Source organism: Medicago truncatula, chromosome 7 (genome assembly GCF_003473485.1).
Source record: "Medicago truncatula cultivar Jemalong A17 chromosome 7, MtrunA17r5.0-ANR, whole genome shotgun sequence".
In the NCBI taxonomy this organism is placed as follows: domain Eukaryota; kingdom Viridiplantae; phylum Streptophyta; class Magnoliopsida; order Fabales; family Fabaceae; genus Medicago; species Medicago truncatula.
Window position 1 is genome coordinate 13997568 of NC_053048.1, and position 20777 is coordinate 14018344.

At 34.3% G+C, this 20777-nt stretch overlaps 5 protein-coding genes and 2 long non-coding RNA genes across 7 annotated transcripts; 3 read left to right on the forward strand and 4 right to left on the reverse strand.

The window, feature by feature from the left end:
• Positions 1 to 256: 256 nt before the first annotated feature.
• LOC112416107 (uncharacterized) lies at positions 257 to 987 on the forward strand (the record flags this gene model as incomplete). Its single annotated transcript, XM_024770839.2, has 2 exons — positions 257 to 622; positions 913 to 987. Coding segments are annotated over 2 exons (441 nt in total), but the record flags the coding sequence as incomplete, so codon positions are not given.
• A 14-nt stretch (positions 988 to 1001) lies between these two features.
• On the forward strand, positions 1002 to 1933 carry LOC11438415 (uncharacterized). The gene is made up of 2 exons (XR_005643083.1): positions 1002 to 1149; positions 1641 to 1933. It is a non-coding gene; the product is annotated as an uncharacterized lncRNA (long non-coding RNA).
• Positions 1934 to 2511: 578 nt separating this feature from the next.
• Positions 2512 to 3105, reverse strand: LOC112416589 (uncharacterized). The gene has a single exon (XM_024770840.1). The coding sequence runs from the start codon at positions 3103 to 3105 to the stop codon at positions 2512 to 2514; it is 594 nt and encodes a 197-aa protein (XP_024626608.1).
• A 1337-nt stretch (positions 3106 to 4442) lies between these two features.
• On the forward strand, positions 4443 to 5528 carry LOC112416590 (uncharacterized). Its single transcript, XM_024770841.1, has 2 exons — positions 4443 to 4490; positions 4818 to 5528. The coding sequence occupies exons 1-2, from the start codon at positions 4443 to 4445 to the stop codon at positions 5526 to 5528; spliced, it is 759 nt and encodes a 252-aa protein (XP_024626609.1).
• A 3203-nt stretch (positions 5529 to 8731) lies between these two features.
• Positions 8732 to 11772, reverse strand: LOC11438957 (uncharacterized). The gene is made up of 3 exons (XR_003006502.2): positions 11250 to 11772; positions 10748 to 10844; positions 8732 to 9904 (listed from the first exon to the last, which is right to left on the reverse strand). It is a non-coding gene; the product is annotated as an uncharacterized lncRNA (long non-coding RNA).
• Position 11773: 1 nt separating this feature from the next.
• LOC120576972 (glucose-6-phosphate 1-dehydrogenase, cytoplasmic isoform) lies at positions 11774 to 13709 on the reverse strand. Its single transcript, XM_039827852.1, has 3 exons — positions 13683 to 13709; positions 12803 to 12942; positions 11774 to 11966 (listed from the first exon to the last, which is right to left on the reverse strand). Exons 1-3 carry the CDS (start codon positions 13707 to 13709, stop codon positions 11774 to 11776), a joined length of 360 nt encoding a protein of 119 aa, XP_039683786.1.
• Positions 13314 to 16624, reverse strand: LOC11438958 (pentatricopeptide repeat-containing protein At1g11290, chloroplastic). The gene has a single exon (XM_003622374.3). The coding sequence runs from the start codon at positions 16622 to 16624 to the stop codon at positions 13766 to 13768; it is 2859 nt and encodes a 952-aa protein (XP_003622422.1). The 3' UTR covers positions 13314 to 13765.
• Positions 16625 to 20777: the final 4153 nt, after the last annotated feature.

The window sequence follows — 20777 nt, forward strand, 5'->3', positions numbered from 1 at the left end:
TTAATTTTAATAATATTTAATTATTTTACTTTAATTTTTTTAATTTCTTTTATTTTTACATTTCAGAGAGAAGAATCCAAATTTTCTTTTCACTCTCTCTAATAAGCGCTTCTTCACGTTTCTCTCCCACTCTCTCTCATCTCTCTCTTTCTCATCCCTCTCTCTTTTGCTTGCCTCTCATAAGCACTTCTCAAAATCACTTCTCAAAATCACTTCAACACAAACGCTTACCTCTCTCTCATAAGCACTTCACTGAATCACTTCTCTGCATAATTCTGGTCATTCTTCGGTTGAAGCTTTTCAAACTGTCTTTGGAAAAGAAAAACCAGGGAGATTGCGCTGCTATGGAAGAGTTACAACATATTCTATGTTGAAAAGAAATAAAGCGGCAAATATGGAAAAAAAGCATGCTGCTGAGGTGAAAAGTTTAACTGACAAGGTCCAAGAGATGGAGACTATACATAGAAAGGATATGGCTGCAATGGAAGAAAAATTGCAAGTTCTTCTAAGAGTCATGCTGAACCAAAGCAACACAGGCATAGATATGGGGGATTTAGGAGCTTTTTTATCAACCCGAAATGATGACAATAATGTTCGACATTCATCTACATCTAATCATGAGGTATGTTTTCCGTATATTGAAGTGTCGGCTAATTGTTGCAATAGAGATAAACATCATTTGGAGTAATCAATCTATAAATTATAATTTTCATATTATATGTAGACTAAATGAGGTAGGCCACTTCAGATTATCATTTTATTATTAAGTTCTTGAAGTTGGGTGTCAATCACTTGATAAAATAACTGAACTCCAAAGTGAAAAATAGAAGTAGAAAAAGTTGATTGTTTTAAGCTTTATTTCTCTTTTTTCACTAACCACTGGATGCTTCGATTTCTTTGATTCTGGATCAGTCAGTCATGAAGCTCACAGTGAAGACTCTGAAAGGAAGCCATTTCGAATTCTCAATATTCATTCAATTTTGTTAGATAATGGATGTAAAAACGAATATTGAAGACATTCAAGAAAAAGATAATTACCCATGCAGACAACAATTGCTAATTCACAATGGAAAAGTTTTGAAAGATGAAACTACTTTAGCTGATAATGAAGTCTCTGAAGATGGCTTTCTTGTTGTCATGCTCAGTAAGGTATGGATCTCAAATGTTTCAAGTTAGAATATAATATGTCAGGGATGATGGAACCTTCATGGGTAGAAACTATCATAATAGTTCTCATGTGATACATGATCTCACCTCGAATAGTAGGAGGACGAACAAACAGAGACAAATCTGAATATGAAACATAAGCATTTAGATTAATATAATATGAGGCCCTTTTTTTGGTATGCTGTCAATTGTTTAGCTCTAGTCCTGATTTGTCCTCGGTTGTGTGATGGTTTCTGTTTTTCCCCTTAAGCTAGTATTTGTTGTTCCTGTTTTATCTGTTTTGGACTGATTTTCTTTTGGTCTTGTTCCGGTCCGGTGTTGTATAATGATTCTTTGCAGTAGTAAAAATAAGATAGTTGGTATGGATGATGTGGTTTTGCGGATAAGGGGATTAATCTTTTTTGAATGAACTATCTGCCACATTGCAACATTGTGAGTATAATAATGAATTAATTTTTATTTTTATCTTGTAGGTAAATAATAGATCTATGGGTGGTGAATGTTTTGTTGATAACTACGAAGAAGAGGATGAAGAACACTTCTTTGATGAATCAGACGAAGAGGATGAAGAAAAATTCTTTGATGACTTGGACGAAGATGAGGATGAAGAATAATTTGACTCATTAATTCTTGTTTATTTTCATTATTTGATGTAATAAATTTCACATTGAAGGCTAAATTGTCGATATTCATGACAAAATTGATTAACTTTGGTTAGACATTTATTTTAATGTAATAAATCTCACATTGAAGGCTAAATTGTTGATATCCATTACAAAATGATCAACTTTGATTAGACATTTATTTTGATTCATACTAGATTATCATCTATAATCAAGTTCTCTAGAATTTAATGCTTGATGTCACCATTTAAGCTCATAAAAAGTTGATATGTGCACTATTCACATTTTAAAACTTAAATGGTTGATCAGTGAATAAGTAGGTTTTGAGATATAATAATGAAAAATTATGTTTTTTTTTCTCTAAAATCAGTGACAACGGTTTTTGTTGCTGTAAACTCATTTTTAAAGTAATTATAGACAACGATTTTTATCTGTTGCATTTTCCTGTATGCAACAAATCCGTTGTCAAATGAAAAGACAACGCCTTAGACTACAACGGAAAGAAAAGCATTGTCGAAAGGTAAAACAACGGTTTTATCAACTATGGCTACAATTTTCAGCCGTAGTTTTAGACCAAAAATGTTGTAGTGGTTTGTTACAAAGACCAGACACCTAAGAGAAAGTGCCACCACCGGACAAAACAAAAAACAATTACATGACACCAATACAAAGTAGTGGATATCACCACCAGTCATGGAAACCAAAGTTATTGGAACAAAATTCAAAGATATCCATGAAAAGGAAATTCGCTACACCTTGTCAAAAATACCACTGTTGTTTCTATCTTCCAGATTGCCCAAACAGAAGCAAGCCAAATAACCTTTAAGTAGGAATAAGAAGTTCGTGATAAGCCTGCCAAATGAGTAAATTGAAAGTAATGATCTCTAATATGCCCTGGAAAGACAAATGAGATTCCAAGCCACTGACATACTAAGTACCAAACAGTCCCAAATAAATTGCATCCAAGGAAAAGATGATTTGCTGTCTCAATGCTACCGCACCCTCCAACACATAAATTATCAGTCGGTTGAAGAACATGTTGTCTCACCAAATTAGCTCTTGTGGAAATTCTATCTTGAAAAAGACGCCAAGCAAATATGGAAACTTTAGCAGGAACTAGCTTATTCCATACATCGTTACAGTCACTAGCAATCGTCGGTTCAGCAGCAAAAGTTAGGAATCGATATGTCTCGCGAACCGAGTAACCTTGAATAGGATCTAGTAACCACCTCCAGTAGTCTTGAATATTTTTCTGCAAAATAACGTTATTCAACAAAGCAGAACACTCCCTCACGCTATCCTCCTCCCACGCCATCAGACGCCTCCTCCAACACCAGGCATTACCTCCTTTCCCCTACCCCAATCTCTCTATGTCCTCCACCGAACACTCCTCATGCACTGATAACTCATACAGACGACTGAATTGAAGCTTTAAAGGAGCTTCACCCAGCCAGTTATCAGTCCAAAAGAATGTGGTTTGACCATTACCTACCACCCGCCTAGTATTGTCATCAAACCAATTTCCAAACCCCGACCCAACTCCCTCCCTCACGAGACAAATCATCCTCCACCAAGTAGATGTGTCGCGCCCCCCTTCCTGGATGTGACCTCCCACCTCTCCATACCTAGCTCTTAACACACGGTACTATTGATAAAAAATTTAAAATATGGAACAAAGTTTTGTCATTGATTAATATTTGCAACCTATAAATATATAAAACATATAAGAAAAATATTTGTTAAAAATACATGTAAAAATGGACTAGATAAATATTCATCATTGATAAGTATAGAAAGAACACAAGACATACTTATATATATATATATATATATATATATATATATATATATATATATATATATAGGGGATGTTTCAAATGAGAGGGATTCTTATAATGAGAGGTGAGAGGATTTAATGTGAACCGTGAGATTAAAACTGACGGTTAGGATTGTTTTGACCATTTAAACATCATGTGACTCTTCTACTTTCTCTTCCACGCGCATCATTTCTGTTCTCTTCTTCCTCCTAACTCAGCGAGCATATGATATCAACACCCACAATTCCCAATTCATCCGATCTTTCTCTGAAATAATTTGCACACACAAACGACCCAAATCTGATTTCAAGTTTTTTATCTCTCCTGCTTAGGATTTTTGAATCATTAATAACTTCTGACTAATTTGCACACAACATCAATAATGATTCAGCTTATGAGATCTGATTCAGATAATCACTTCTTCAAAAAAGTTAAATTTGAGGCTTACAATCAATAACATCAATATTGGTATTCACTAATATAGCTTAATTACTTGAAAGGCATGAATGTTTTAATCAATTTGAAACAAACAGTGGACTTTAATCAATATTGGTTATTTCTAGGTTAGTTTGTTTAGCTTTACGTTTTTGGTGGCTGAAAAAAAAAAAAAAAAAAAAGGGTACTAGAAATAACAATGGTTTTGATTGTGCAACAATTTTTATTTTTTTATCAATTGTTTCAAAGAGGCTTACAAAAAATTGTGCAACATCATATGTCTCTCATCACTTGAAAGTTTGGCAGGTTAAAGAAAGAAAAGAATGAATAAGGAGAAAGAGGTGTGTGTGAGATTGAAGAGGAAGAAAATCTAAAAGTAAAATGAAGAGAGAGAAAGGCGATGGGAACTGATGATATGACAGTGATGAGAGAACCTCACGCGCGTGTGGTAAGGGAAAAATACATGAAAGGCAGATTTAAGATCTCAATGTTTATTTCAATCCAAAGGTCATTATTTTCTCCTCTCACTCTCACATTAAACACTCCTCTCATTTGATACATCCCCTATATATATATATATATATATATATATATATATATATATATATATATATGGGGATGTTTCAAATGAGAGGAGTAGTTGTTTCACTGTAAGGCGGCTGTCGATGTTTGGAATGCGGCTAATGTTTGGCACCTGATATCTCCATCTTTGGACCTGTTTGATAATGCATCAGATATTATATTCCATTTGTTGAGAATATTGTCTACAACCCAGATAGAGAATATTGTCACTATTATATGGAGTATCTGGAAAGCTAGAAACCTTAAGTTGTGGCAACAAGTGACAGATTCACCCACAACAATGATGGTAAGAGCTATCCATCTTTTAGAAGGTTGGAGAAGTGCTAATCGTAAGCAAAATCCGTCTAATCAAAGTCACATTGATACCACTCTTCCTCGCAATCACAATAACCAGGTAGTAGATGGAGATTCAAACATCAGATGGAGGAAACCTAGAAGTGGCAGACTCAAGTGTAACGTTGATGCCTCCTTTTCAGACGTCAACAACAAGATTGGTTTGGGCATGTGTATTAGAGATTCAACAGGATTCCATGTCCGATCCAAAATTATGTGTTTCTCTCCGTTGTGCTCTGTTGATGTTGGAGAGGCGCTGGGACTGTATCATGCAATTCGGTGGATCCATGAACTTCAACTCAAAAATGTTGATTTTGAAGTTGACTCGAAACGAGTAGCGGATTATTTCAACAAAGGCCGTGGAGATGTCACCGAATTTGGTTCCATAATGGACAGTAGCATCCATTTTTGTCGGTCATTTTTAACAAAATCTCATGTCGAGTTTACTAGGAGGCAAGCGAATGAGGTTGCACATACTCTAGCTAAGGCAGCCACATCTAGTTCTAGCTTCCGTATCTTTGATGAAATCCCAACATGTATTACTGAATTAATCTTTTATGAAATGATTTAAGTTTCTTTCTCTCAAAATAAAAATAAAAATGAGAGGAGTAGTTAAAATGAGAGGATGAGAGGAGTACATAATGACCATTAGATTAAATCTATGGGTAGGATTAAATTCAGTTTTAAAGTGTTACGTCCCTTCTGATCTTTCTCTCAGCGCTTCTTCAGTTTGTGCTTCTTCTCTTCCCTTGAATGTCTGCGAGAAGCATAACAATCCAAACTCAGTAAATCATCCTTCAACGCCTCAAATCATGAAACGTGAATCATGAAACAATTGAAATTAAATGAGAAACATTGAAGATTTAAAAGAAAAAATGTATTTGGATCTCTCCCTTTGTGGTGGTGAAGTAATTTTGGATGAATAGTTAAATTGGTCTCTCTTCAATCAATTGAATCATTCCTTCTTCCCTTTTCATCCTCTAATTCAATCGATGGTTTTTTTTTCCTGCCTATTCCAATTGTTCCTTTTTGCTCAGATTCCAAATCAATTGAAATAATTGAAAAAGAAGGGTAGTTGGATTTTTCCTTCCATGAAATTATGTCAAGAATTATTTCCTAACTTTTACTTTTATGGAGAAACAGACTCTGTTTTGAGTTGTAATGTGAAGAAGAAGAAAGGGAGAAGTGTAACAATAGAGAATAGGAAAAGAGATGGAGGGGCGAATGAACTGGAATTGGTTCTCACTTTAAATCCAAAATAAAATTCAACAAAACTTTTATATATTGTGTTGAATTGAATCTGTAACTATATGTTTTTAATAATCAAATTGTTGAGATGTGAATGAAAAATCAGAACTTGGAACGGGGAGAAGAAAGAGAAAGAATAATTGCATGTACTGAGAAAGGAGATACCACTTAAAAATTTGAACCGTTAAAATTGATCCAAAGGTTATGGTTTAATCCTCTCATCTCTCACAATAAAACTCCTCTTATTCACCAGGTGTCAACGAGGAATTCGTTGACACCAAATCTCAACCGTTTATCTCATTTAATCAAAAGGTTCATATTTAATTCACATCTCTATTTAATGAGTATCTTTTATTGAATCAAAGAGATGTATTTGTATCCATATGATTATAAAAAAACATTCATTATCTTCTTCACAACAACCAATTCATTCAGATTAATTTCTCAATTTCCAAAGCAATTAAATCAGTAACTTAGGTAATTGAAAAATTAGTTAATTATCCGTGAAAACAATAGTTAATTAAAATACTCTTATTACGTTTTATTGTTTTATGATTTTGGGAAAATGAAAAACCTTTAAATTGAGATGCTGACAGATGTATAGCCAAAACCTTTAATTTGAGGTGCTTCCAATTGCATAAAATAAAAAATCAAGAATTATCTTTGTTGGAGATATATAGAAGTAATTTTGTTATTGAGATTAGAGAAGAAGGATCAATAATCCGCATAACTAGTTTGCTTAATGGAGAGACGAGGCTATAGGGAAGAAGGTGAATGAGATTGATGAGAGAGAATATAATAAATAGTCTTAAAAATGAGATATAAAATACTGAATGCCCACGTTAAAATTTTTATGAATAATTATTGACCTTTAGATTAAGAGAAATTAACGCTTAAGATTTGGTGTCAACGAATCCGTTGACACCTGGTGTCAACGGATCCTGTCTCATATATATATATATATATATATATATATATATATATATATATATATATATATATATCTTCTTATATATTAAAGTTAACCCGTAAGCCCTAATTTTAACCTAAACCCTATTGCATAATTTTACTGTTTTAACCTTAATGCTCACACCTAATCTCCTATTTTCATGAACAAAGCAAATCGGCATCGCTTTATTTCCCCTATTTCTTCAAAACAAATCGCCCTATTTCTTCAACAAAACAAATCGTCATATTGAAATAAAAGGGTTTTGAAAGATTATAGCAACATTTTTTTTTGTTAATATTACAAACATGTGGAAGAAACATTTCAACAAACAGTTAAAGTGTATCATTTACGCTAAATGTCAAATATTCGATAAAAGGAAAATTATTTAAATAAAACATTTTATATGTTGAGGTTAAGAATGAGCTATTTTTAGGTACATAGTATAACATTAACATATAATTTTTACAAAATAAGGAAGTAACATTTTGTCAAAAAAAAAAAAAAGATGAAGTAACATACCAATAATATAACATTGACATATAATTTTAACAAAAAAATGAAGTAAGACGCGATTGATAAAAATTAATATTTTTAAGGTGAATAAGTGTGGTGTCTGAGGTTCGAATTCCAACATCTGCATATATTTGGGACCACATGTTTTATTCTCTTTGATATGCATTGAGATTTGTTTTTGTCTACTACATCTACAATGTATATGACCCGTGCGGCAGCACGGGTGGAAAGTCTAGTATATATATATATATATATATATATATATATATATATATATATATATATATATATATATATATATAGGACATATCTAGTGAGAATGACTTCTTTTATTTGAGAATATATAGGCCAATGTTTGTTCAAGAGAGGGAAAAGTGTTCAAAGTTTAGCTTTGAGTTTATGAGTTTGCATAAAGTGATTGTGTACATGTAACAGAGGTTGAAGCATGAAGGCCTATAATTTGACAATGAGAACAATAATCCACCAATCATTCATAACTAACTTCCACATTAAAAGTGAATTCTTCCCGTCAAAGGTCCATGTCAACTAGTACACAAGCATAGTGACCAAAAGCATGGTTTCTAGTCGAGCTATCAATGTCCCGCGGTGTACCATTTGCACATGCAATTTCAAATAAAGTCATCTCCATTCAATATTTATGTGGCAGCTCCAGGAGTCAAATCCACAGTTGTACATGCGTTTGTCGCTGGGTGTGAGAGCTGAAATTATCTTCCTCAATGTTGTCAAAAGTCTTATCTTTCTTCAGAAAAATCTTTCGTCCATTGAAAAAGATGTAAGATGCCCGGTTTCATATCGACTGTTCCATTTGCCCAAGATTAGGGAAGAGTTTAAGCTCAAATTTCTGACTACTTGCTCAAAGAGTCCAAATCTCTTATCACTTGCACCATTCAATTATTGGTGTAGTTTCTTATTCTTTATCATATTAACAAGAAAAAAAACTAAAAAAATTAAATTATTACAAGTCCATGTGCACGACTTGTTAAAGGCATATTGTTTGAGACATCATTCAGTTGAGTTTAGCACAATTTTAAAGTTTCTGCACACAACCGCAAATGAGGCTGCATTTGACTGCATTATTGCAATATCAAAATTCTCAAACCATGTGCTATTGTTACTGCTACCACAATTTAAAAACAGGAAGAAAAAAAAACTATAAATTGAAAATAATCTACTACATTGAGAAGTAAAACCAAAGCCTCAAAAGTCACAACTAGAATCAAATATGAAACTGCATTTTCCACTCTTATTTCTTCTACTTACATTATTCACCACAAAACCACTTCAAGGTGCAGAACAACCCGAAGAAGTTCGCGACACATCAGGCAACCTGGTACGAAACAGCATAAACTACTTCATCCTTCCGTCTTCCATCCAATGTGGCACAAGATGCGAAATGGCACTTCTCAACACAAACAAAACATGTCCTCTTGATGTCGTCGAGGAAGAAGAAGCAATGCAGTTTAGCTTTGTCCCTTTTAACTTCAAAAAAGGTGTTATTAGAGTTTCAACTGATCTCAACGTGATTCATAGTTTCCCAACAAACTGTTCAACTTCTTCTGTGACTGTGTGGAAGGTTGACAAAGTTGATGTTGCAACAAGTCAAAGGTTTGTTACTACTGGTGGTGTTCAAGGGAATCCTGGTCGTGAAACCGTTGATAATTGGTTTAAGATTGAGAGATTTGAGAGTGGTTATAAGTTAGTGTTTTGTCCTACAGTTTGTAGGGAATGTGAGGTTGTGTGTAAGGATATTGGGATTTTTCTTGATGAAAATAGGAATACTCGTTTTGTTTTGAGTGACTTTCCTTTTGGTGTGAAGTTTCAGAGAGCTTGTTGTGAATAAGGAAACTATAATGGAAATTTCCCAAGCTTAGTCCATACGTATATATAAGCTCTTGATAATCCTAATCTTTGTGTTATTATTAAATTTGGTCACACTATAAGGTAGGAGAAATCCACTACAAGAAAATATGTGATTTTCTTGTTGCTAATTTGTAGCAAATTGCTAGCAAACGGATTTAGCTAGTGAAATGCTACGGAATACCTATTGAATTGATCGTAGCATGGATGAGAGACAAATCTGGTAGGGAAAAAACCGTGTTTGAACATATCCAGCCTTTTCTACGAACTTCTGCAGAACCTCTCCGGGCTAGTAAGGAACTGGCTTCAAATCCCGTCTATCAATTGTGTAAAAGTGGTGTAAATATTTGCCATGATGCCTAATAAGAAACAAAAATATGGTTATTTGAATGTATATGAATCAAGACATTGTTGCAATAGTATATGGAAAGATATTATGAAAAGATGTTATAATCTCAACTTTCATTAATCTTAGCAAACAAAATGTTATCGATCACCTCTAATTCTGTAGAACATATTTCAATTCTTATGGTTATATAATGATTAACGTAAATATATTTCTTTCAGATAACTGAACTTATTTCTAAGTAATGCATGCAGTTCTAATTAATTCAAATTGTCAATTTAGCCAGGGTTGCATAATGTAGCTTTAAAATTATCAAAGAAATAATATTAGCAATCCCAGGACAATAGACAAGACACCTCATGCTCGGGGCGGGATTTCCAACACACACCCTCACGCTCAGACCCAATGGGCATGAAGCGTCGCAATGCGGAATCGCAACGGTAGATCTTGGATAGGCTCTAATACCATGTTGAAAGAAATAGATAAATGTTATTCTGATTTATTCCTCAGCATGAGCTGGTTTAAATAGTGAGATTACAACTTAATTATCTCCTTAAATCAAGGACAATAATAGCAATAGAAAAAAAGACTAGAAATATTCTAATAAATATTCCAACATATATTATAATATTGTATCTTAAATCTCTGGAAATTCTTCCCTGTACTGTTAGAGATATATCAACTCTAAGAAAAGCGGGTACAGAGGTATGTATAATCTTATCTTCCAAAGTAAAAACAGTTATATAACTGACACCAATTTCACTTTCAGGATCGGTATAGAGAACAGACAACAAAATATGCATAATGAAAGCATGGTAAAGAGAGAAAACCAATACGTCATAAGGATAGTGCATACTTCTGAAAATGTTACCAGGAACATCCTTGAATTGAACCTCAATTTCTGCCTTTCTAGATTCTAGGGCCTTCCCTGCTTTTCATAATGAATGAAACACCTAATGCAAAAAAGTAAATTGCCAAATGTACAATAATGTATTGTAGAGAATTATGAGAGAGAAAAGGAACTAGAATACTATGTAGCACCGACATTTCAGACTCGCCGATGAAGTTACATTCAATTTCTTCCATTTATCATATCAGTGTATGTCTGTTAGGACTTAAGCCCAAGAGGAGAGCCCAACCTAAAAAACTAGTCCAATAGGTGGGAGAGCCCCATGGCTTAAGTACCACATCAAGCACTTTTAGTTACCCGATGTGGGACTCCTAACAATGTCTTTGTGTCGGTGCTTCATAGCTAGAATAGAATGGATATGAACTACTTCACTTTCAAAATTGTTGAGAGCAAAAAGAAGTTGAAGGCTCATTTCTTCAAGAACGAAATGCTGGAAATATAATCATACCTTCCCAACTTTCTTTGTGTATCCGAATAATAGCAGTTGCAAAAGTCGGAGTGTTTGATTCGTCAGGTACAGTTGAGTCATCTCTAAAGCCTTCATATTGTCCAAGAACAACCTCATCACTTCTTGGAATAGCAGATTGAATCTGATTCAGTAGCCGAATGGGTGTCCAAGAAGTGAGTCATTATATGTTCATTTATTACCATGTTCTTCACTAGAAGTGATCGATACGATAAATTTGTTGTTCTTCAAACAACTCTCCAATCTGAGTGTTGAGTTCTTCAGCAGATTCTAGATCCCTACCAAAGGGTTTCTCAGCAACAACACGTGTCCATCCACCATGATCAGCTAATAGGAGGAAAGAAACCAATATTAGATTTATGAATAATAAACAAGACCCATGAAAAGTAAAAGAAATTAGCAAATGCTTCGATATTCTCGTTTAAGCCTTAGTATTTTCTCTGTCCAACAACTCTACTAGGTCTTTTAAAGCATATGCAGCCATAAAGAAGCCAAAAAATTATATATTAAAACCATATAAACCGAGATGAACGCTGTTTACTATTTTTCAAATATTCTTGCTCTGAAATCTCTTTATCCAACAAGAAAAAGCCATCTTCAGAATCTGAGGGAGAGAAAAGGTGATAGACAGCTGGAGCTAACCAATTCGATACATCATCTAACTGTTTAGAGGAAGCACCTTTCTCTGGAACAAGATAGCTGCTTATCAAAACATAAGTGTCAGGATCACAAACAGTTCAAACATGCATTTATATGAACTGATAAGATTAGCACAAAGCATATTATGGAACAAATTTGTGAAAGAAGCAGGCAGTGAGCAAAAATCATGATATGTAAGCACATTATTTAAATATGAATAACACCAACAGTTCTAGAGTCTCAGGTTACCATTGACATCATTAGATTTTTTTATTACTTATTTCAGAAATCTTTGGGAAAAGAAAATAGGTTTGTTTTATTTTTTACAAAAATATTCTCACCTACGCAGTTTGTTTCTTAATTCATCATCAGAGATCTTTGACCTTGCATAGCCAATAAAATGGACTTCATTGGGTGGCAACAATTCTTGCAAATCAAGACGCCTAATGTTAGTTCATTAAGGGAAACAAACAACTATTAGAAAATACTCATCAACAAAAAGATGAGTTAACAAAAAGACACCTAATAACAACACATTATCAGGTAGAACAGATTAATATAATTTTTAAAAAAAGTCAACTAATTCATGATCAGAGAATCACAGCATTCTGATATACATTTATGCTGCGGACCTTCAGTTAATCCAACAATTCTATATTTTTTTGGTCTTAATGCTCAGGTTCACATGGGAAGGAAGGGGGCCTTGGTAATCTGAAGCACGACCAGGAGGCAAATAAAGCTTAGCTAAGGATTGTTCCAGCCGGGATTTGAACTGGGGCTCTCCCTAACGATTTGACCTTAACTAAAGTTTAATAACCACTTAATCCCAACCATTTGGTTGCAACAGTTGTATATTAGACATTGATCAACATGATAAACAAAGATATTATTTTTACCTGTTTATATATAAGTGGAAAAGAGCAGAATATGACTTCTTAGCAAGATCACCAGAAGCACCAAGCACAGCAATGGAAAGTGTAGCGGTTTCTTTCGAAAGGAGATTCATTTGTTCCAATCCTCTAGCAGCAGAGTTACTCTGCAATATATATACCTCATAATTTAGGTTCTATGCAACACTCTTGTTTAATCCAAAAGAAACAAAAAAGCGAAAAATGTGACTTTACTGTGGTTTGATGTACAGTGCATTTCCAAATATATAATTAAGAAAAGTAGTAATTGATCACAGTACATTTTTATGCACTTCAATGTTGACGCACTACCACTTCTATCTATTTGTCTTCTCATCAAAATGTCTATCAAAATTTACAAACAAATAAATACAGGAACAACCCACAGGATAAAAGAAGTGATCCGAAGAAAATGGCATAATCGAAAAGAAAGGAAATAAATAATTAATGAATTGGGGGGGGGGGGGGGGGGGGGCGGGCGAGAGAGAGAGAGAGACGTGACCTGGTACAAAAGTTTAAGGCATGGAGAAGACGGCAATGGAGGGTAAGGATATGCGAACTCATGACCCGTCGTTTTGTTTCGCTTTTGCTGATTTCATCGTCAAATGAATCAAAATAAAGCTGTAACTATAACCACCTTCGTTTTACGACAAAGAGAGATAGCGGGAGTTGAGAATCAAAGAAGAAATTGTATGTCTAGTTTTGTATGTTGTTTGATAATGTATCCAACTCTCTAAAATAATAGGAATTGTATTTTCCTGTTGTACACATAGTAAAACACACTCAGATAGGATCATTGTGACGACTTATTCCCAATAATCCGAGTCAAATAAAAAGGGCAGCTCGGTGCACAAAAGCTCCAGCATACGCAGGGTTCGAGAAGGGGTCCCGCCATTTGGGTGTATTGTATGCAGTCTTACCAAGTTTTTTACACGAGGCTGAGTCAAATAATCACCAAAAATCTTTACAAGAACAATTTCCATTTTTGAAGTGATGAAACCTCAAGGAGTCTCTGACGACAATCGTCACACCAACAACATTGGACATATACTTAATGGCATTATGACAATCACCACATATTCTCAAATTCTTAAAAACCCGTATCGTCGACTGTCCATTCAAATTAAGTATCCCAAATGCAACAGCAAGCTTCTCACTATGGTTACAAAGACTCTCAGCTTTTTCCTCTTGATCAATATCATGCAGAACATAATCAGTGTCAGGCTTATATCCAGCCGCTTTTATTTTTGCAAACAACTCATCCAAAAAGTTATAGATTTTATCACTCTCCATATTACTTTTGTCTCCAGCAACAAAAGTGTGAACTCTATTTCCCACATGAAACCAACTACAACCTGGAGTTTTTGTAATTCCTCTCTCTTTCATCAACTTTCTGATTTTTGAAGCTTCACTCCACAATTTAGCTGTAACAAGAATGTTGAATAAAGTAACATAATTTGCAGATCCGTTTGGGTCAATCTCAAATAGTTTCTTAGCTGAAATTTTTGCCAACTCCACATTCTTATAAACCCTACAACCAGCAAGGAATGCTTTCCAAGCAATAGCAGTTGGTTCCATAGGCATTCTCTGTATAAACCCATATGCTTCTTCGAGGCAACCAGCACGGCTATAGATATCGACCACACATGTATAGTGCTCAGCTTCAGGTTCAACAAGATGATCCCTACTCATTGAATTGAATATCTGGACTCCTTCTTCTACTAGCATTGAATGGCTACAAGCAGATAGAACACAAGTAAAAGTAGCAGAATCGGGTTTGACCATTGATAGTAGCATCTTCTCGAAGAGTGAAAGTGCTTCTTTTCCATTCCCATGCATCCCATTTGCAAAGATCATTGTGTTCCATGAAAAAACATCCTTTATAGGCATCATATCGAAGACATTCCTTGAAAGACTCAAACCACCGCATTTGGCATACATATCTACTAGAGCGTTTGTCCTTGCCAAGTCCCAATCTTTCCAATGCCTGAAGACATAGCAATGTATCTCCTTGCCCATTCTTAAACATTCTGAAAGAGAACATGCTCGTAAGATACTATAAATTGTTGTTTCATCAGGTTTAAATCCCATCGTTTGCATCTTCCTAAATATCTCCATCGCCTCTTCTATTCGGCTGTTTTTAACGCAGCCACCAATAACAACACTCCAAGTAATTTCATCTGCTTTGACTTCATCTCTGTTCATCTGAGAAAACATGTAAAGACCCTTCTCATATTCTTTGTTTGTAAAGTATGCCGTTAAAATTCCATTCCAAGACGCAACTTCTCGATGGGGGATCAAATCAAATACTACTTGAGCTTCTCGTACACAAACACATTTTGCATACAAGCTCAACAGGGCGTTGCAAACAAACACATCTTCTACCATCCCATGTCTCACCGCAAATCCATGAATTACTTTACCTGATTTCAAATCTTGCAAATCTGAGCATGCATGCAAAATACTAAGCATAGTCACCAGATCCGGTTTAACCCCATTCAATACCATTTCGCGAAAAACATTCAGACCCTTCTGAGGAAATCCACAATTGACATAGCACGAGGACAACGAGTTCCAGGTTACCACATTTCTATGAGGCATCAAATCAAATACTGTTTGAGCTTCTCTTACACATAGACAGTTTGCATACAAGTTCACAAGGGCAGTGCAAACAAACACATCTTCTACCATTCCATGTTTCACTGCAAATCCATGAATTGTTTTACCTGATTTCAAATCTTTCAATTGTGAGCACGCGGGCAAGATGCTGGACATAGCCATAGGATCCGGTTTCACCCCATTCAGTCCCATTTCACGAAAAACATTTAGACCCTTCTGAGGAAATCCACAATTGACATAGCATGAGGCCAACGAGTTCCAAGTTATGACGTTTCTATGAGGCATTAAATCAAATACTGCTTGAGCTTCTCTTACACATAGACAGCTTTCATACAAGTTCACAAGGGCATTAGAAACAAACACATTTTCTACCATTCCATGTTTCAATGCAAATCCATGAATTGCTTTACCTGATTTCAAATCCTGCAAATCTGAGCACGCAGACAAAATGCAAGACACAGTCACCGGATCCGGCTTCACCCCATCCAATACCATTTCGCGAAAAACATTCAGACCCTTCTGAGGAAATCCACAATTGACATAGCACGAGGACAACGAGTTCCAAGTAACCACATCTCTATGAGGCATTAAATCAAATACTGTTTGAGCTTCTCTTACACATAGACATTTTGCATAGAAGTTCACAAAGGCACTAGAAACAAACACATCTTCTACCATACCATGCCTCACCACAAATCCATGAATTTCTTTACCTGATTTCAAATCTTGTAAATCTGAGCACCCTGGCAAAATACTAGACACAGTCAACGGATTCGCTTTCACCTTATTCAATCCCATTTTGCGAAAAACATTAAGACCTTGCTGAGGAAATCCACAATTAACATAGCAGGCGGACAATGAATTCCAAGTAACCACATCTCTAGCAACCAAATCATCAAAAACACGTCTCGCACCCTCAACACATTTACATTTACCATAGGCATGAATGAATGCATTGCCAATGGAAACATCAGACATCACCCCACACCGCGTTGCATCATCGTGAAATTGTTTGACTTTCAAGGCATCGCGAGAAGCAGCACAAGCCTTGGCAACGGCCATGAACACAGGTTTGTCGGGTTTGATCCCACGTGCCCGCGATGAAGTATAGATCTTAATGGCCTCATTTGGAAGACCATGAGGAATACCGAAACTAGGGGATTTTTTTTTATTTTTTATGGATGTTTCCATTTTCGGGTTTTATAGGCTATATGATTTGGTTTTAAAGTAAAGGTTGTGACTTACGGTTACAATGCTGGTTTCAAGAACTTAAGTTGTTTTTGCTTTCCTTTTACATTTGGTTTTTATCATGCCTTCTCTTATGGAAGAAAAAGGGAATATGAAGTGTCAACTCTTTTTCAACCCTGTTGTTATGTTTGCAGAATTGGTTTAGGAATATCCTATATTTTCCATTATGGGTTAATACGAAATGACGTTTTGATGCAAACAAACAAATTAACCTTTGGAAAAAATATCACAGGAAAGACATTGCAAGTTGAATTGGTAGAATACAATCCATTATGCCAATTGAAGATTAGAATGGACGGTAAATAAATCGGTCTCACACTACCACTTCAAAAGATGATCTAGAGGAAATGTAAAAACCCTTTTGTAGGTTTGTTGTCTCAGATTTCTTCTTCTATTTTTAAAATAATTTAATTTAAATCATATTTATTTCAAGTTTGGCGTTTCTTTGCTTATTCTCCATTTACGCTATAGCCATCCATGTAATCTCTAAGCAATATCCAACTTATAAAAACCATTTTAGTAGTGATCACATAATGAGTAAATCTGTGATTTGTGGCCTTTGTTGCCTTAAATCATGAATTGTATGCTATAGTGAGATCACACTAGAAATTTATGTAAGTTTCTTACTTATCTTATTGATAATTGCTTCATTTTTAAAGATGCAAATTCTGTGCATTTTAATGAGAATTTGGTTTGAAGTTTTTGTTGTTATCAGTGTATATCTAAGTCTATATTGTGTCTTTGTAAGCTGTCTCATTAACTGATGTAGAATCAATAGCACATTTGTGGAGGATTTCTATTTGTGCTTTTGGATTTGGGAGTGAGAGAGGAATGACATGTTTAACTTTTAAGTTAATGTCAAAGGAGCAAAATTGGCTTCTATGTGACTAGCAGGTTTACTTTGAAAGAAAAGTAATGGTAGTCATTATACAAGACCAAATTTTATCACCTTTTTCAAACTAAAAGCATTGGGGTTGTTGTGCCTTTTTTTAAGTATAGAAATCAAATACAATGTCATGCCCTGTGCTCCCTTTAACTGATAACTACGTTTTTTTTAGTTTAAATGATTGAATCAAAGTGTTTGTCATTATATTATGGAATAAGAGTGAGGGAAATTGGGTAAAGAGGGAGCTTTCTTTTAATTGGTTTTGATTGGGTAAAGATTAGACAAATGCAAAAAGCATTAAATGGTAGTCAATAAAGGTTTTTGTCAATTGTGTAGGGGTGGGAAAGATTTAATGTCTTCGTGAAACTCACCCCAATAAATTTCACTCATGTTTCATGCAGATTCATCTTTCATAGAATGTATGATTTTTCTTTTAATTCTAATAATTTTGTTAAGATATATCAAGAAAAAACTAAAGCAACATTGATGTTAAAAAACACGTTGTTTATGAGTTACATACGTTAGCGCAATAGAAAGAGCGGACAGACGTGCACGAGAGTGCCTGTCTGGACGCTAGTGCAATTAATGTGCAAATGTTTTTTTTTCTCCGAGGGAAATGTGCGAATGTTATTAAAATTGCCCTTCGTTAATCGTTTATATATATTTTTTTTAAAGAGTTAATCGTTTATATATGTACACCCTTCGATCACTGTTTTAAGCAAAAAAAAAAAATTGCGAACAAACTCACAACATCCAAGTTAATAGCATACAACGACAAAATGCCTACAAATAATATGATAAAACTTAAGTCACCTAAATACTCATGCTTCCGGATCTGCAACGTTGACGGTCAAATCATTGGTTGACTTTGTTATTGACTGATGTCGATCTTTCAATATGAACTAAACGAACACCGAGACAAGACACGAAATCAAACGTCGCACAAGATCACAACGAACAACACAACGCCGCACTTAGACGACGAAATCATAAAAAACACAAAAGGAAAAACTTGATAGATGTTAAAATCACTTATTTAAATTGAAAGAAAAGGGGAAAAAGATGTAGAGGGGTGATTCTAGGTTAAAAAATGACCTAAAACCATCCATCCTCGATGAACGAACGAGAAAGAAAATTTAAAGAGAAGTTGAAGTTTCTCTCACTAGAAAACTAGGACCGGCTATCTAGATCATCAAGTTCATATAAATCAATCTCCTTAGTGAAAAGGTTGTTTGATAAGCAAAAAATTATATTTTAGACCCTCTAAAATAATAGGTCTTTATCCCCCTGTAGTGATCGGCTATGTATATGAGCTTTATTATAAACCATATACATCATTTAATACAGGGTTAATAGGTCTTTACCCCCCTGTAATATAAGTCATTTCCGGTTTTCCCCCTTGTAATTTTTTTTTTATTTATCCCCCTGTAAAAAAAATTGTTTTGATTTACCCCCTAATAGGCCAAACAAAAACCAATTTTTTTTTTCAAGAACTTTTCGTTTTTGTTTGGCCTATTAGGGGGTAAATCAAAAAAATTATTTTACAGGGGAGAAAATCGGAAATGACCTATATTACAGGGGGTAAAGACCTATTAACCATTTAATAAATGAATCTAAAATGTTGATTTTTGCATATAATAGTAATTGAATGATGTATTTAATTTTATTTTTCATATTTCAATATAAGTTAATAGTATTAATTAGGGTTAGTTTTGAAAGAAGAAAAAAATGCACTCATTAATTTATATAGAGATTTATATTTAAGGACAAGACTTTCTAAAAGGGTAAGTAATAAACACATTTGTTGCTAAAACATCTTAGGAAATTATAAGTTTGTAGCCATCATATATTTGAGGAAAAATATATTACAACATCTTGTGAACTACCTCATTGGTTTATCTTCGATTAAACTCAACATGAAAGTTTGAGAAAAAATATATTACAACATCTTTTATCTTTGTCTAAAATAGCTCTAAATTATGTGATGTCATTATCGTCTATGTAAAAGTAGCCATAATATAGACATTAATTATATCAATAATATTCATAATCAGGGTCGTATCTGATATAATGCGAGTAGGGGGTGCCGTCCTGAACCCCAAAAAATAAGTACGAAATTTGGACCCCAACAAAAAAAATTAGAAGTTCATTAGACCCTAAAAATGTTACTTAAATTCTAATGAGAGGTGGTGTTGTTCATAACATAGCCATTAATTATTTTAACTTTAATTGAAGATTTGTTTGATCTTGGTAAGTACATAATAGAACAATTCTTTGTCTTCTACAATATTTATTGGATGAAATACTATTTTAATATTTTAGACTTGTACTTGGGGAGAAAGTCATCTTGTGTTTAGTGAAGGACAAAAATTTCAGGTTTTATCTTATCCTTTACCTCTTGGTTTGCCCAGTCCCTAGAATAGTTTTGATTTCTGCTCTTCCCCCAGCACAAAACACTCGCGCCCTGCAGCCATTCCCAAAATGTCTCTGCGCTAGTTAAGTAACGCAAGTGTTAATCTCTACGCATCTTAACTCACGCTACGTGCTGTTTAAACAAGGCAAAACACCTCATTTTCTCATTTCTCATCTAAAATCTTAAAAAATCTCAAAAATCTCTCTCAAATCATCCAAATCCAAAATTCCTTCAAATTCAAATCAAACAACACTATAATAACAAGTAAGCTTTCATAATCAAACACCATTAATTTTTTATGTTTATATGTTAGATTTTTTCTCTTAAATTAGATTTTTTTTTTTTTTTTTGATTTAGTGTTTGTTTAAATTTTGGTGTTTTTGGCAAGAAATCATATAATGTTTACATGTAAATGACTTGTGTTGCTTAAATGTTTAGATGTTTGCATTTTTATGTTGTAGTTTTGAGTTTTAGAGAATTTTTTTAGAACTGGATTTGTCATGTCCCAACCCTTATACTTAGCAGAAAGAATGGCTCGGTGAGAAAAATAAACTCTTAAGGTTGGTTGTTACAGCAATAGCAATTGGTTTTCCAAATTTTCCAAAGGGTGATATGCTGAAAATCTGTCTGTAGAGGGTCTGACTTGGACACCAAACATTCCATACTATTTGATGTCAAGACTTGAACATCCCACAATACCCAAATTCTTATCAGATAATATAGCTGAACCAAAACTCCAACCACACTCAATTATAAGCAAAAATAACTAACTACAAACAGATTAAGAAAAATTGTGG

Bases quoted from the DNA above. Each gene is read 5' to 3' on its own strand.
- LOC112416590 (XM_024770841.1), top strand. From the start codon at position 4,443: ATGGGAACTGATGATATGACAGTGATGAGAGAACCTCACGCGCGTGTG. The intron at 4,491-4,817 runs GTAAGGGAAAAA...TCTACAACCCAG, and splicing joins GAGAACCTCACGCGCGTGTG to ATAGAGAATATTGTCACTAT.
- LOC11438958 (XM_003622374.3), bottom strand. From the start codon at position 16,624: ATGGAAACATCCATAAAAAATAAAAAAAAATCCCCTAGTTTCGGTATT.
- LOC112416589 (XM_024770840.1), bottom strand. From the start codon at position 3,105: ATGGCGTGGGAGGAGGATAGCGTGAGGGAGTGTTCTGCTTTGTTGAAT.
- LOC120576972 (XM_039827852.1), bottom strand. From the start codon at position 13,709: ATGGCGGGACCCCTTCTCGAACCCTGC. The intron at 12,943-13,682 runs GTATGCTGGAGC...TATATATTGCAG, and splicing joins GACCCCTTCTCGAACCCTGC to AGTAACTCTGCTGCTAGAGG. The intron at 11,967-12,802 runs GTAAAAATAATA...TTTGATAAGCAG, and splicing joins TTCCACTTATATATAAACAG to CTATCTTGTTCCAGAGAAAG.